Here is an 18212-nt window from a genome sequence, read left to right as displayed (position 1 = left end):
AGATCCGTTAGTATAATAGACAAATAATAAGCTTTAGGTACTGTTGTAAACTCATTCATAATTATTCTTGCATAATACCTACTGTATTATAACTTCTCCATGACTTATAACCCTCGATATAATCCATAGTATCATTAAAATAAGCACACTATGCAATAAGAAGTAAAATTTGTCTAAAACAGAAAAGTCTGTAATGATATGAACAAAAACTATACTTATGTAGCTCCAAAAAAACCTGAAAAATAGGAAAACATGGGCCATTTTTATATCAATCATTTATAAAAAAATCATAATTTTATCATGTTCTAAGAATAAATTAACATTCCAGCACTGAGCACAAAAGTTTTTGTTTTTACACAGAAGCAAGTCAAATATCATCCAAATCATCCCAAAGGATTTACATGGCACAAACACTAATTAAAAGGTAAAAACACAATCATCACAGTAGCAATAATCATGTCATCACACAAAAACAAAAATAAAAAGTCTGGGTTTGTCTCCCAACAAGCTCGATAGGCTTGAGATTTCAATGATGCTCACAAGAAAGATAATAATTGAAACCCGAAGAGAGCATCATGTAGCATGTGAAGAACACATTTAAGTCTAACATACTTCTTATGCATAGGCATTTCATAAGCAAACAAAGTATCAAGACAAGAAATATCTAGCGTACGCAAGGAAGAAGAAGAAGAAAACATTAACAATTTGAACTTCAATATAGGTAATTGAACATGAAAATTCCAATAACCATATTTGCCTCTCTCATAATAGTTACATGTAGGATCATAATCGAATTTAATAATATAGCTATCATCTAAAATATTCTCCATGATACACATGCATGCAACTTTTATAATCTTCCCAGATAGTGGGATTAACATCAACTAAAGCCATGCCTCTCCAAACCCACTTTTATCAAAAAATGATAAGATTTATAATTCTCCGAAGTAGTGGGATCATTACTACCTAAAGTTGACGCTCTTTCAAACCCACATTAGTAGTATTGTGTTATTTGTGAGCTGCGTTGGGATTTTCCACGAAGAGGAATGGTGAAGAAGTACAGTAGAGATAAGTATTTTCCTCAGTGAGAACCATTGTTTATCAAACCAAAAGGAGCAGCAACCAAACCCTAATGAACAACACATGCACACAAAAAATCAAATACTTGCATCATACACGGGCAAGAGGGTTATCAATCCCCTTGAACTCGTTACTTGCAAGGATCAAATATTGTATACGTAGATAGATAAATTGCAAAACAAAATAAAATTAAATATATCGCAACAGTGTATTTTTGGTTTTTATAATATGATTAAAGTAGAGCCATGGTCCATAGTTTTCACTAGGGGCTTCTCTCTTGAACACATAGCATACGGTGGGTAAACAAATTACTGTTGGGCAATTGATAGAAAAGCGCATAGTTATGACGTATTCATGGCAATGATCATGTATGTATGCATCACGTCCGTGAAAAGTAGACCGACTACTGTCTGTATCTAGTACTATTACTCCACCAATCGACCGCTATCCAGCATATGCATCTATGGTACTAAGTTCATGACAAATAGAGTAACGCCTTAAGCAAGATGACATGATGTAGATAAAGTAAACTCAAGCAATATGATTAAACCTCATCATTTTACCCTTAATAGCAACAATAGAATACGTGCCCCACTACCTCTTCTGTCACTGCGTGAGTACACCGCAAGATTGAACCCATTAGAAAGCACCTCTCTCACTAAAGATAAATCAATCTAGTTGGCCAAACCAAACAGATAGATCAGAGAGAAACACAAAACTATAACATCATGCATAATAAAGTTTAGAAAAGACTCAATTATTTTCAATGGATAATCTGATCATAAACCCACAATTCATCGGATCCTAATAAACACACCACAAAAAAAGAGTACTACTTGTTTTCATCTTCTCTCCATCTCTTTCTTCATATTTATTGTTTTTGCCTAGGAGCACGCGTATAGCTAGGCTCTTGCATGAGTCCACTCCCTTACTTTTTCACGTCTCTCTACTCCACATAGGTAAAATTGCCATGTAAGCGGGCTATAAGGCTGGTCGTAGTGGGGAGTATCATATAGTAGTACCATGCATATGATACTAGTGTATGATACTAATTTCGTAATGCATACTATTATAAGTTAATATCTTAGGTTGCCTTATTGATTGCCATTCATGACACAAAGTACTGCAACATTTAATATGATACGGTATCATAACAATGATACGACATCCTCTTTTTCCTCATTTAATTGTGCTCCACATCATCAAAAAAGTCTAGTTGACATGCATGATACCGCTTATGATACTTTCATTAGGACCAGCCTAAGCCCACTATTGTACTTGCTCTCAGACTATGAGTAACATCACACATACCAAGACAAGATGAGTCTACAACGTAATAATAAAGCGTTGCATGATACCACTCATATGTTACTCCCCACTATAGATAGTAACATAATAGCTAACTGCAGTACTAACCATGCTTTTAAACTAGTTCTATGACTGGTTATTAAATCATGTGAGCGTTGATTAGACGGAACATAGTGGGAATAGAGTAACATCAGGTCGAAGTCAGCAAATTTGCCTATGTGACAATGAGTTAATGAGGAGAGAGGTAAATTAAGTAATTTAGCTTCCAGGTGTATAAGTATCCTTACGAAAACCAAATAATTCCAAAACACTTAGCCACGGTGCATTAACTCCCACCTTGTTTCTTGTTTTTTTGACATAAATAAAGGAATCAACAATTTTTGACATAAACAAAGGAATCAACAAATAAGAGATGTGCGACGTGTATGATTTCAATGAGTTGAGATTAGCAAATACGACATGCAGTAGTTAGTTCATTGCATGCAATGATATTAATTAGCAAATAAACATTAAGTTCTCTCGTTTTTTCTTTGCCTTGGTCGCGGTGCACAACCTAAAATGACTTATGCACCTGGACAGAGAGAATACCGTAACATCACATTTCATAAAACAATACGAGTTTATAACCTAATAAATGATGTATATGTAACATAGTCTAAGATAACGTATACATTACTAGTGTAAGTTACTCGCCATCATCTCTAGTCTTATCAAAACTGCTATGCACACTTAAGTACTCACTTAGAACACGAAAATACTCACTTATGCACCTGCATGTCCGTTTTGTTCGGATTCTGTCCGTTTGGGTAGGGCAACGGGGCCGTGTCCGGGCGTGTCCTGGGATGCGGTGGCCGTGCGCCCAGCGCGCGGCCGCATCCGTTTGCCCCATCTTGTCCGCCTACATTTTAAAAAGAGAGCAACGTTTCAAATGCCAAGCCCTAGTTCAGGCCAGCGGCCCTAGTTCACGCCGGCAACACAGCCAGCAGCCTACACGTCCATCGCCGGCAACACAGCCAGCGGCCGGCAACACAACCGGAGTCCAAAATGAATAGTTGTCCTCGCCGGCAACACAGCCAGCGGCCGACAACACAGCCGGCCTCCAAAATGAATGTTTTTCTCACCGGCACACAGCCAGCGGCCCAGCGGGCGGGCGGCACCCATGCCAGCCTCCAAAAAGAACGGCCACGGGCGATCGGACGACCTAGTTCAGGCCGTCGGCATCGAACATCTCCTTCTGCCTGGCCCCGAACTAGCTCCTCGTCTTCTCGCTCATCTTGGACAAGTCCATGCTCATGATCGCAAGGGTCACCTCCTTTGCTTTGGTTGCGGCATTGGTGGCCTCGATGTCGAGCTGCCTCTGCCTGGCCGAGATGTTGGCAGCCTCGATGTCGAGCTGCCTTTGCCGGGACGCCTACTCCATGTCGATCTTCCTCCTCTTGGCCGCCTCCTCCATCTCAAGCTTCTTCCTTTGAAGCTCTAGGTATTGCTTCATTTGCTCGTCCTTGCTTTGCCGCTTCTTCTCGTCCCTCACATCCTTTTGAGACATCATGCCATGCAAAGTATCATGCAAGGCCATGGATGAGGCATCACGTATGTCGTCCACCTTGGAGTTGGTCTTGCCCCTCGGCCTCTTCAACGCCTCGCCATCTCGACCCCCGGAGAACTTGGTCGTCTTCTTGCCTCTCTTCCTTTGAAGTTCACGGTATTGATCCTTGAACTTAGGGGCAATTGTTGATGATCATCCAACAATGCGTAAGAGTGAATGGCTTGTCATTGTGCCGGGCCTTGAATGCTTCCAAAGATTGAAATGCCTACACCACATGATCAACAACAGTTGAACATGCAAACATATACAAGGCTGAAGTCTCATGGCCGTAGCAAGGAAAGGACTAGGATAAGGAGAGCATACCATGTCCCCAACGCCGAGACCACTCACGGGCCGTGCTTCAATGCTCTCAAATGCGGCGCAATACTTGTTACACTCTTATTGGATGAACAACCACCTCTTTGAATCGAGGTGATGCCACGGTTGTTTGTAATTTGGTAGGGCTCAAACATCTTCCTTTCATGGAATGTTTTGTGGACTCGTCCAAAAAACAAGGCCCTTTTGTTGCGCGCCGGTCTTCGGATCTTGGCTAATCTCCATCCAACATTGGCAAATCAACTTGTCCTCATCTTGTGTATATGAACCCGTGTGAATGCTCTTCCTCCTCTTTTGTGCTTCCGCTCTTTGGGTGAGCTTGTCGATGAACAATGGATCGCTACCAATATCAATGTCATTGCCTTCTCCTTCATCACCATCATCTTTGCAATAGATGTCATCGTCTTCATGCCACGAGTCACCATGGTCGTAGTCAGCACGGTCGTCGGCCTCTTCATCGGCAACATACTGGGCGCGGCCATCCTAACTTTGGGTCTCCTCGGGGTCGTAGGACGACCCTGCCCACCCTCGTAGATCACATCCTCCATGAACTGGTTGTAGAAGGGGTCGTCGACCGGGGGCGTTGGTGTTGGCATTCCTTCGAACAAGACGCGGGGGGGCGGCATGGTGCCCGTAAACGGTGCCCGTGCATGCTTTCTTTGCATCTCGACGGACGGCGGCCGGCCGCCGCTGCTGGACCTAGGCGTGACGTTGAGGTCGATGACGGCCGAGGGGCGCGGGGTGGACGGCGCGATCACGCCAACATCCGGCGACCCCGAGAAACGGGTCTGGGCGTCGTGCCTTGGCGGGGGAAAGCCGGGCGACCTAGGCGTGGTCCGCGACGTCGGCGACTGGCAGTGCGGAGGCTGGGCGACCGACGAGCCTGTGCTCGCCGGGCCGACGGCCGCTGCAGGGAAACCGGCCGGACGGCACATGCCAAGCATGAGGAGGGCGTACGCTTTGTTGACGATGTCCTCCTTCTCGTCGACCGCGGCCTTGCGCCGCGCGACCTCCATCGCATCGCGCTCGGCGGCGAACTTGGCCGCGGCGGAATTGACATTGACGACCGCCCTCCGGCTCCTCCTCTTCGCCGATTCCGCGTCCAACTTGGTGATCTCCTCCGGCGTACACTCCGACCGCTGCTTCCTTGGCGCCTTGGCCGCCTTCTTCTTCACCTTTCCGGGCGGGTCGACGGCCAGGCCACCGGAATTCGGCTGGGCGTTGGCCATGGACGGGGGAGGGAGGGGACGGCGGGAGGGACGTGGGAGGGTTTGAGGGAAATGGCGCCAAATGGGGCGGGCGGGGAGTTTCGCTTTGTGCCACCGACAGGCGGGCCAGAGGAGGACAAGCGCGCGCGTCCCGCCCGTCTGCGCGTTGTCCGTTTCACCCCAAAATCGGCGCAAACTTGGGCCGGATGGGTTGAAAGCGGACAGAAAATAAACAAAAGTCCGTTTGCTCCTGCGCGCTGGGCCGTCTGGTTTGTCTATTTTACCCTAAACGAACGAGGCCGGACAGGATGGGGTAGTGCGGTGGAGTTGGCCTTAGGACATGCAGCCGATGCTTAATCAAAACGGTGGAGCAGTGCTGCTGTGGACTGATCCTGTGGTGCATGGCATGGCGCGATCTAGCATCGTTTGTGCAGCGTTGTGTGCCGCACTACTCGTTGATCACACTAATCGTTGATCATTTGTTGGAGCTTGGCTGTAGCCCAGTGGCAAGGATACAGTGGTGTTTCCTTGCAGACCGGAGTTTGAATCCCGTCGGAAGCGAATTTTCATGATTTCACCTGGATTGGGCTTCTTTTATAAAAATATATCCTAGGTGCTAGTATTATGGATCTTATTTTTTTTAATTTTTTTACTCGTTGATCATTTGTGATGCTAATGTGTTGTTCAATTTAAGGTTGGTCGTAACGGAATTGCCTTACACACAATCTTTTCTCATCCGATTCTGTACGACAAGAGAGATGCTTGGTTCAATCTGATGTGGCCCACAAGCCCAGACCAGTCTTATCGTACACCACTTTGGATGAATTTCATCGTACGTGTAGCAACACTCTGGTCGTAATGGGAGTATCATAAGCGGTATCATGCATGCCAACTAGACTTTTTAGATGATGTGGCACATAATTAAATGAGGAATAATTAAATGAGGAAAAAAGATGTGATATCATGTCATGATACCGTATCATATTAAATGTTGTACTCCTTTGTGTCATGCATGATAATTAATAAGACAACCTAAGATACTACCTCCGTTTCAGTTTACAAGTCCTACGCGTATATATAGGTTGCCAATTTTACTCGTTGATCATTTGTGATGCTAATGTGTTGTTCAATTTAAGGTTGGTCGTAACGGAATTGCCTTACACACAATCTTTTCTCATCCGATTCTGTACGACAAGAGAGAGGCTTGGTTCAATCTGATGTGGCCCACAAGCCCAGACCAGTCTTATCGTACACCACTTTGGATGAATTTCATCGTACGTGTAGCAACACTCTGGTCGTAATGGGAGTATCATAAGCGGTATCATGCATGCCAACTAGACTTTTTAGATGATGTGGCACATAATTAAATGAGGAATAATTAAATGAGGAAAAAAGATGTGATATCATGTCATGATACCGTATCATATTAAATGTTGTACTCCTTTGTGTCATGCATGATAATTAATAAGACAACCTAAGATACTACCTCCGTTTCAGTTTACAAGTCCTACGCGTATATATATAGGTTGCCAATTTTACTCGTTGATCATTTGTGATGCTAATGTGTTGTTCAATTTAAGGTTGGTCGTAACGGAATTGCCTTACACACAATCTTTTCTCATCCGATTCTGTACGACAAGAGAGAGGCTTGGTTCAATCTGATGTGGCCCACAAGCCCAGACCAGTCTTATCGTACACCACTTTGGATGAATTTCATCGTACGTGTAGCAACACTCTGGTCGTAATGGGAGTATCATAAGCGGTATCATGCATGCCAACTAGACTTTTTAGATGATGTGGCACATAATTAAATGAGGAATAATTAAATGAGGAAAAAAGATGTGATATCATGTCATGATACCGTATCATATTAAATGTTGTACTCCTTTGTGTCATGCATGATAATTAATAAGACAACCTAAGATACTACCTCCGTTTCAGTTTACAAGTCCTACGCGTATATATAGGTTGCCAATTTTACTCGTTGATCATTTGTGATGCTAATGTGTTGTTCAATTTAAGGTTGGTCGTAACGGAATTGCCTTACACACAATCTTTTCTCATCCGATTCTGTACGACAAGAGAGAGGCTTGGTTCAATCTGATGTGGCCCACAAGCCCAGACCAGTCTTATCGTACACCACTTTGGATGAATTTCATCGTACGTGTAGCAACACTCTGGTCGTAATGGGAGTATCATAAGCGGTATCATGCATGCCAACTAGACTTTTTAGATGATGTGGCACATAATTAAATGAGGAATAATTAAATGAGGAAAAAAGATGTGATATCATGTCATGATACCGTATCATATTAAATGTTGTACTCCTTTGTGTCATGCATGATAATTAATAAGACAACCTAAGATACTACCTCCGTTTCAGTTTACAAGTCCTACGCGTATATATAGGTTGCCAATTTTACTCGTTGATCATTTGTGATGCTAATGTGTTGTTCAATTTAAGGTTGGTCGTAACGGAATTGCCTTACACACAATCTTTTCTCATCCGATTCTGTACGACAAGAGAGAGGCTTGGTTCAATCTGATGTGGCCCACAAGCCCAGACCAGTCTTATCGTACACCACTTTGGATGAATTTCATCGTACGTGTAGCAACACTCTGGTCGTAATGGGAGTATCATAAGCGGTATCATGCATGCCAACTAGACTTTTTAGATGATGTGGCACATAATTAAATGAGGAATAATTAAATGAGGAAAAAAGATGTGATATCATGTCATGATACCGTATCATATTAAATGTTGTACTCCTTTGTGTCATGCATGATAATTAATAAGACAACCTAAGATACTACCTCCGTTTCAGTTTACAAGTCCTACGCGTATATATATAGGTTGCCAATTTTACTCGTTGATCATTTGTGATGCTAATGTGTTGTTCAATTTAAGGTTGGTCGTAACGGAATTGCCTTACACACAATCTTTTCTCATCCGATTCTGTACGACAAGAGAGAGGCTTGGTTCAATCTGATGTGGCCCACAAGCCCAGACCAGTCTTATCGTACACCACTTTGGATGAATTTCATCGTACGTGTAGCAACACTCTGGTCGTAATGGGAGTATCATAAGCGGTATCATGCATGCCAACTAGACTTTTTAGATGATGTGGCACATAATTAAATGAGGAATAATTAAATGAGGAAAAAAGATGTGATATCATGTCATGATACCGTATCATATTAAATGTTGTACTCCTTTGTGTCATGCATGATAATTAATAAGACAACCTAAGATACTACCTCCGTTTCAGTTTACAAGTCCTACGCGTATATATAGGTTGCCAATTTTACTCGTTGATCATTTGTGATGCTAATGTGTTGTTCAATTTAAGGTTGGTCGTAACGGAATTGCCTTACACACAATCTTTTCTCATCCGATTCTGTACGACAAGAGAGAGGCTTGGTTCAATCTGATGTGGCCCACAAGCCCAGACCAGTCTTATCGTACACCACTTTGGATGAATTTCATCGTACGTGTAGCAACACTCTGGTCGTAATGGGAGTATCATAAGCGGTATCATGCATGCCAACTAGACTTTTTAGATGATGTGGCACATAATTAAATGAGGAATAATTAAATGAGGAAAAAAGATGTGATATCATGTCATGATACCGTATCATATTAAATGTTGTACTCCTTTGTGTCATGCATGATAATTAATAAGACAACCTAAGATACTACCTCCGTTTCAGTTTACAAGTCCTACGCGTATATATATAGGTTGCCAATTTTACTCGTTGATCATTTGTGATGCTAATGTGTTGTTCAATTTAAGGTTGGTCGTAACGGAATTGCCTTACACACAATCTTTTCTCATCCGATTCTGTACGACAAGAGAGAGGCTTGGTTCAATCTGATGTGGCCCACAAGCCCAGACCAGTCTTATCGTACACCACTTTGGATGAATTTCATCGTACGTGTAGCAACACTCTGGTCGTAATGGGAGTATCATAAGCGGTATCATGCATGCCAACTAGACTTTTTAGATGATGTGGCACATAATTAAATGAGGAATAATTAAATGAGGAAAAAAGATGTGATATCATGTCATGATACCGTATCATATTAAATGTTGTACTCCTTTGTGTCATGCATGATAATTAATAAGACAACCTAAGATACTACCTCCGTTTCAGTTTACAAGTCCTACGCGTATATATATAGGTTGCCAATTTTACTCGTTGATCATTTGTGATGCTAATGTGTTGTTCAATTTAAGGTTGGTCGTAACGGAATTGCCTTACACACAATCTTTTCTCATCCGATTCTGTACGACAAGAGAGAGGCTTGGTTCAATCTGATGTGGCCCACAAGCCCAGACCAGTCTTATCGTACACCACTTTGGATGAATTTCATCGTACGTGTAGCAACACTCTGGTCGTAATGGGAGTATCATAAGCGGTATCATGCATGCCAACTAGACTTTTTAGATGATGTGGCACATAATTAAATGAGGAATAATTAAATGAGGAAAAAAGATGTGATATCATGTCATGATACCGTATCATATTAAATGTTGTACTCCTTTGTGTCATGCATGATAATTAATAAGACAACCTAAGATACTACCTCCGTTTCAGTTTACAAGTCCTACGCGTATATATAGGTTGCCAATTTTACTCGTTGATCATTTGTGATGCTAATGTGTTGTTCAATTTAAGGTTGGTCGTAACGGAATTGCCTTACACACAATCTTTTCTCATCCGATTCTGTACGACAAGAGAGAGGCTTGGTTCAATCTGATGTGGCCCACAAGCCCAGACCAGTCTTATCGTACACCACTTTGGATGAATTTCATCGTACGTGTAGCAACACTCTGGTCGTAATGGGAGTATCATAAGCGGTATCATGCATGCCAACTAGACTTTTTAGATGATGTGGCACATAATTAAATGAGGAATAATTAAATGAGGAAAAAAGATGTGATATCATGTCATGATACCGTATCATATTAAATGTTGTACTCCTTTGTGTCATGCATGATAATTAATAAGACAACCTAAGATACTACCTCCGTTTCAGTTTACAAGTCCTACGCGTATATATATAGGTTGCCAATTTTACTCGTTGATCATTTGTGATGCTAATGTGTTGTTCAATTTAAGGTTGGTCGTAACGGAATTGCCTTACACACAATCTTTTCTCATCCGATTCTGTACGACAAGAGAGAGGCTTGGTTCAATCTGATGTGGCCCACAAGCCCAGACCAGTCTTATCGTACACCACTTTGGATGAATTTCATCGTACGTGTAGCAACACTCTGGTCGTAATGGGAGTATCATAAGCGGTATCATGCATGCCAACTAGACTTTTTAGATGATGTGGCACATAATTAAATGAGGAATAATTAAATGAGGAAAAAAGATGTGATATCATGTCATGATACCGTATCATATTAAATGTTGTACTCCTTTGTGTCATGCATGATAATTAATAAGACAACCTAAGATACTACCTCCGTTTCAGTTTACAAGTCCTACGCGTATATATATAGGTTGCCAATTTTACTCGTTGATCATTTGTGATGCTAATGTGTTGTTCAATTTAAGGTTGGTCGTAACGGAATTGCCTTACACACAATCTTTTCTCATCCGATTCTGTACGACAAGAGAGAGGCTTGGTTCAATCTGATGTGGCCCACAAGCCCAGACCAGTCTTATCGTACACCACTTTGGATGAATTTCATCGTACGTGTAGCAACACTCTGGTCGTAATGGGAGTATCATAAGCGGTATCATGCATGCCAACTAGACTTTTTAGATGATGTGGCACATAATTAAATGAGGAATAATTAAATGAGGAAAAAAGATGTGATATCATGTCATGATACCGTATCATATTAAATGTTGTACTCCTTTGTGTCATGCATGATAATTAATAAGACAACCTAAGATACTACCTCCGTTTCAGTTTACAAGTCCTACGCGTATATATATAGGTTGCCAATTTTACTCGTTGATCATTTGTGATGCTAATGTGTTGTTCAATTTAAGGTTGGTCGTAACGGAATTGCCTTACACACAATCTTTTCTCATCCGATTCTGTACGACAAGAGAGAGGCTTGGTTCAATCTGATGTGGCCCACAAGCCCAGACCAGTCTTATCGTACACCACTTTGGATGAATTTCATCGTACGTGTAGCAACACTCTGGTCGTAATGGGAGTATCATAAGCGGTATCATGCATGCCAACTAGACTTTTTAGATGATGTGGCACATAATTAAATGAGGAATAATTAAATGAGGAAAAAAGATGTGATATCATGTCATGATACCGTATCATATTAAATGTTGTACTCCTTTGTGTCATGCATGATAATTAATAAGACAACCTAAGATACTACCTCCGTTTCAGTTTACAAGTCCTACGCGTATATATAGGTTGCCAATTTTACTCGTTGATCATTTGTGATGCTAATGTGTTGTTCAATTTAAGGTTGGTCGTAACGGAATTGCCTTACACACAATCTTTTCTCATCCGATTCTGTACGACAAGAGAGAGGCTTGGTTCAATCTGATGTGGCCCACAAGCCCAGACCAGTCTTATCGTACACCACTTTGGATGAATTTCATCGTACGTGTAGCAACACTCTGGTCGTAATGGGAGTATCATAAGCGGTATCATGCATGCCAACTAGACTTTTTAGATGATGTGGCACATAATTAAATGAGGAATAATTAAATGAGGAAAAAAGATGTGATATCATGTCATGATACCGTATCATATTAAATGTTGTACTCCTTTGTGTCATGCATGATAATTAATAAGACAACCTAAGATACTACCTCCGTTTCAGTTTACAAGTCCTACGCGTATATATATAGGTTGCCAATTTTACTCGTTGATCATTTGTGATGCTAATGTGTTGTTCAATTTAAGGTTGGTCGTAACGGAATTGCCTTACACACAATCTTTTCTCATCCGATTCTGTACGACAAGAGAGAGGCTTGGTTCAATCTGATGTGGCCCACAAGCCCAGACCAGTCTTATCGTACACCACTTTGGATGAATTTCATCGTACGTGTAGCAACACTCTGGTCGTAATGGGAGTATCATAAGCGGTATCATGCATGCCAACTAGACTTTTTAGATGATGTGGCACATAATTAAATGAGGAATAATTAAATGAGGAAAAAAGATGTGATATCATGTCATGATACCGTATCATATTAAATGTTGTACTCCTTTGTGTCATGCATGATAATTAATAAGACAACCTAAGATACTACCTCCGTTTCAGTTTACAAGTCCTACGCGTATATATATAGGTTGCCAATTTTACTCGTTGATCATTTGTGATGCTAATGTGTTGTTCAATTTAAGGTTGGTCGTAACGGAATTGCCTTACACACAATCTTTTCTCATCCGATTCTGTACGACAAGAGAGAGGCTTGGTTCAATCTGATGTGGCCCACAAGCCCAGACCAGTCTTATCGTACACCACTTTGGATGAATTTCATCGTACGTGTAGCAACACTCTGGTCGTAATGGGAGTATCATAAGCGGTATCATGCATGCCAACTAGACTTTTTAGATGATGTGGCACATAATTAAATGAGGAATAATTAAATGAGGAAAAAAGATGTGATATCATGTCATGATACCGTATCATATTAAATGTTGTACTCCTTTGTGTCATGCATGATAATTAATAAGACAACCTAAGATACTACCTCCGTTTCAGTTTACAAGTCCTACGCGTATATATAGGTTGCCAATTTTACTCGTTGATCATTTGTGATGCTAATGTGTTGTTCAATTTAAGGTTGGTCGTAACGGAATTGCCTTACACACAATCTTTTCTCATCCGATTCTGTACGACAAGAGAGAGGCTTGGTTCAATCTGATGTGGCCCACAAGCCCAGACCAGTCTTATCGTACACCACTTTGGATGAATTTCATCGTACGTGTAGCAACACTCTGGTCGTAATGGGAGTATCATAAGCGGTATCATGCATGCCAACTAGACTTTTTAGATGATGTGGCACATAATTAAATGAGGAATAATTAAATGAGGAAAAAAGATGTGATATCATGTCATGATACCGTATCATATTAAATGTTGTACTCCTTTGTGTCATGCATGATAATTAATAAGACAACCTAAGATACTACCTCCGTTTCAGTTTACAAGTCCTACGCGTATATATAGGTTGCCAATTTTACTCGTTGATCATTTGTGATGCTAATGTGTTGTTCAATTTAAGGTTGGTCGTAACGGAATTGCCTTACACACAATCTTTTCTCATCCGATTCTGTACGACAAGAGAGAGGCTTGGTTCAATCTGATGTGGCCCACAAGCCCAGACCAGTCTTATCGTACACCACTTTGGATGAATTTCATCGTACGTGTAGCAACACTCTGGTCGTAATGGGAGTATCATAAGCGGTATCATGCATGCCAACTAGACTTTTTAGATGATGTGGCACATAATTAAATGAGGAATAATTAAATGAGGAAAAAAGATGTGATATCATGTCATGATACCGTATCATATTAAATGTTGTACTCCTTTGTGTCATGCATGATAATTAATAAGACAACCTAAGATACTACCTCCGTTTCAGTTTACAAGTCCTACGCGTATATATATAGGTTGCCAATTTTACTCGTTGATCATTTGTGATGCTAATGTGTTGTTCAATTTAAGGTTGGTCGTAACGGAATTGCCTTACACACAATCTTTTCTCATCCGATTCTGTACGACAAGAGAGAGGCTTGGTTCAATCTGATGTGGCCCACAAGCCCAGACCAGTCTTATCGTACACCACTTTGGATGAATTTCATCGTACGTGTAGCAACACTCTGGTCGTAATGGGAGTATCATAAGCGGTATCATGCATGCCAACTAGACTTTTTAGATGATGTGGCACATAATTAAATGAGGAATAATTAAATGAGGAAAAAAGATGTGATATCATGTCATGATACCGTATCATATTAAATGTTGTACTCCTTTGTGTCATGCATGATAATTAATAAGACAACCTAAGATACTACCTCCGTTTCAGTTTACAAGTCCTACGCGTATATATAGGTTGCCAATTTTACTCGTTGATCATTTGTGATGCTAATGTGTTGTTCAATTTAAGGTTGGTCGTAACGGAATTGCCTTACACACAATCTTTTCTCATCCGATTCTGTACGACAAGAGAGAGGCTTGGTTCAATCTGATGTGGCCCACAAGCCCAGACCAGTCTTATCGTACACCACTTTGGATGAATTTCATCGTACGTGTAGCAACACTCTGGTCGTAATGGGAGTATCATAAGCGGTATCATGCATGCCAACTAGACTTTTTAGATGATGTGGCACATAATTAAATGAGGAATAATTAAATGAGGAAAAAAGATGTGATATCATGTCATGATACCGTATCATATTAAATGTTGTACTCCTTTGTGTCATGCATGATAATTAATAAGACAACCTAAGATACTACCTCCGTTTCAGTTTACAAGTCCTACGCGTATATATAGGTTGCCAATTTTATCATTCTAATATAAACTATATAACACAAAAATAATAGTTTTTGAAAGTAGAAACTCCGAAATTTATGTTGGTATATTTTTTGCAATATATGACTTGTATTAGGTTAGTCAAATTAACGACCCAGGGATACGCGCACGCCCTGTAAACTGAGAGAGACTTAGTACTAAGTTACGATATTATGCATTATGAAAGTAGTATCGCGATATTATGCATTATGAAAGTAGTATCGTACACTAGTATCATGCATGATACTAGTATACATGATACTCGCATTACAACCTAATAGTGGGCGCGGTGAAGGGTGTCAAATCAAGCGGGCGTTTCCGAACAGAACCCAAAGCGCGCACAAACAGCGGAATACGTGCTGCTGGCGTGAATTGCGAAGCCAAACAGCTCACAGCTGATCCGTTTTTTACTACGAGTACGCGTACGAGGGCACGAGAAAGAGAAGGGCAGCCCGTCACGTGGCCCGACATCCGAGCACCCTCCACGGCCGGCCATGGCCCATCTCCCTGCTGCGGGTGGTTGCATCCACCAGCTTTGCATTCATGGAGGAGCCATTAATTCCAGTCTTAACTCATTGTGAAATCCCTCCTCTTCCAGCTCAAAAGTAAGCAGGCCCGCGAGCACATCACAATCGGGCGCCAGTCTCGTCACTGAGCAAAAGCATCACGGGTTCACCCTGTTGCGCTTTGGCAGCTCGGTGTTTTTTGAACTAAACTAACAAACATTGCGGTTTCTAGAAGCTGAATTACTTGGTGCTCAGGCATTGAAATATTAGGTTTAGATTACTACGGGTTTAGAAAAAACTCTAGTACATGCGCTTACCCCCTGCATGGTTAATTTAGGCATGCAAAAATTGTATGCCAGGGCGGATTAACCAGCCAAAAACTAACCGATTATACCACCATCACGTAATGATCCAGGCGCTCTGCCAAGAAAGAAGGCTAATTAATTAACCCCAAAAAAGTTCATGCCCGGCCCGCTTCGTACGATCAGGGGACGGTGACCGTGACACCGGCGCCGCCGCCTGACATCCCAAACGGCAGCCCACCACCGAAGGTGACGCCGATGCCGATGGACACCGCGGCCTCGGCGCACGCAACAGGGCGCGACCCCGGGATGCGCAGACAGCTGAGCCCGACGTCCCCCGGCGCGTCGTCGCACTCGGGCTGCGGCCGTTGCATGCCCCGCCCCGGGACGCAGTTGCCCGCAAAGTCGAAGACGCTCCGTCCCGCCAGCCGGTCGCAATCCTGGCTGATCCCGGAAAAGAAGTTGAAGGAGACCGATAGGTTCGTGATCCGCCTCAGGTCGCACACCAGCTCCGGCAGCTCGCCGGTGAACTGGTTGTGCGCGATGTTGAGCACCTCGATGCCGGAGAGGCACGACAGCGTGCTCGGCAGGTGGCCCGACAGCAGGTTGTTGCTGAGGTCAAGCACCTCGATGTAAGGCAGGAACCCCAGGGCCTCCGGGACGCAGCCGGTCAGCTTGTTGTTGAGGAACAGCAACTCACGGACCCTGCCGCCGTAGCCATAAGCCGTCGGGACGGGCCCCGTCAGGCGGTTGTTCGCCAGGGTGATCACCGTCGCCGGTGAGGACCACAACGTCTCCGGGATCTGGCCGTCGAACTGGTTGTTGTTGAGGAAGAGCGCGTCCAGGTTCTTGGCGAAGACCTCGTCAGGGAGCTCGCCGGAGAAGCCGTTGAACCGCAGGTCGAGGTAGACCAGCGACGGTATAAGCAATGTGGCCGCGGGGAAGGGCCCGGAGAACAGGTTGTTGCTCAGGTCCAGTTCGGTGAGGTACTGCAGGTCCCCGAGCGTGTCCGGAACGGCGCCGGCGAGGCGGTTGCTGTTAAGGTGGAGGAACGTGAGGTGGGAGAGGAGGGAGAGGGCGGCCGGGAGCGTGCCCTTGAGGCTCGCATGGTTGAGGTCAATGCCGGCGACCACCGCGCCCGCCGCCGCCGCGCCAGCGGGCGGCGCGGAGCAGTAGACGCCCTTGTAGGCGCAGACATTTGGCCCCTGCCAGGACGACAGCGCGCCGCGGGGGTCCTCAAAGATGGCTGCCTTCAGCTCCTGCAGCGCCGTGTATTCTTGCCCGCCGCCTTGGATCTGCGTCGAGGAGGGCCCCAGCGAGGCGGAGCCGGGAGGAGGCGGTGGCGGCGCGGCGCCATTGATCCAAACGCCAAATGTGGCGCCGAGGCTGAGCTGGGAGGTCGGGGCGGGGGAGGACAGCAGCAGCAACAAGGCGGCGGCCACGGCTACAGTACGTAGACGTAGCATCGCGAGAGGATTGAAGTGTGGCTGCTCCATGCTTCTTGAGCCTGGTTTGGTACTGTGAGAGTGTGAGAGATTTTCGCGTGCGTAGATAGAGTGAGGGGGGGAGAGTATTGTGTCCAGTGCGCGATCCCCGAATCTAGCGAGATTGTTGGGGGAAGTCCATGCACCAGCTGGTTGATTGAATGATTTGTTTCTTTTCTTCTCGTGTTGCTTAATGCTCTTATAATCAACGACAACTTTAACTGGGATTGATGGGTGTAGGTGTGCAAAACTCCAAATCTCCGTGGTGCCAACTTTCTTGCTCATACTTGAACTGATGTCCGCGAGAGTGCCACGTGGTGCGAACCAGTCTTGCCCTGCACCGACTCGCGAGTGAAGGGGTGGTGGAGAGGGGAAGGAGCCTCCTTAAAGCATCTTCAATAAATAATGTAGACCCATAGGAGCAACTCTGACGGGCCTGACCCAAACGGACATGCATTTCGTCTATTTTTTGTCTATTTGGGTCGACCAAACGGGTAGCCGCGTCCGCTTCTTGATTTGGGTCTGCATATGCGCCCAACGGATGGCCTGACGCATTTTTGCCATGTCCATTCTGGCATTTCGTCGAACATGTAGCAGGCAGCGGGGTTGGCAGCGGCTAGACGGCCGACGGCTGCAGCGACATAGGCCCGGCGCAGGCGCGAGGCGAGGCCGGCGGCCGGGCGCGGCCGGGACAAGCGTCGCCTGCTGGGCATCGCGAGGCGCGGCCTGGACGAGCGTCGCCTGCGGAGACGAGCGCCGGAGGGGAGAGGGATGAGCTCCTGCGCGCGACGCGGGCGTGGCCGGGAGGAGCGTCGCCCGCTGGGTGCGGCGAGGCGCGGTCTGGACAAGTGTCACCTGCGGGGACGAGCGCCGGAGGGGAGAGTGC

General features: G+C 44.1%; 1 protein-coding gene across 1 annotated transcript; it reads right to left on the bottom strand.

Moving 5' to 3' along the window:
- Positions 1 to 15798: 15798 nt before the first annotated feature.
- On the bottom strand, positions 15799 to 17509 carry LOC123180814 (leucine-rich repeat extensin-like protein 6). Its single transcript, XM_044592955.1, has one exon. The coding sequence runs from the start codon at positions 17336 to 17338 to the stop codon at positions 16025 to 16027; it is 1314 nt and encodes a 437-aa protein (XP_044448890.1). The 5' UTR covers positions 17339 to 17509; the 3' UTR covers positions 15799 to 16024.
- Positions 17510 to 18212: the final 703 nt, after the last annotated feature.

The sequence above is a fragment of the Triticum aestivum genome, chromosome 1D, assembly GCF_018294505.1.
Source record: "Triticum aestivum cultivar Chinese Spring chromosome 1D, IWGSC CS RefSeq v2.1, whole genome shotgun sequence".
Lineage (NCBI taxonomy): Eukaryota > Viridiplantae > Streptophyta > Magnoliopsida > Poales > Poaceae > Triticum > Triticum aestivum.
The sequence above is the reverse complement of the archived record's forward strand: the minus strand, read 5'-3'. Positions and strand labels throughout refer to the sequence as shown.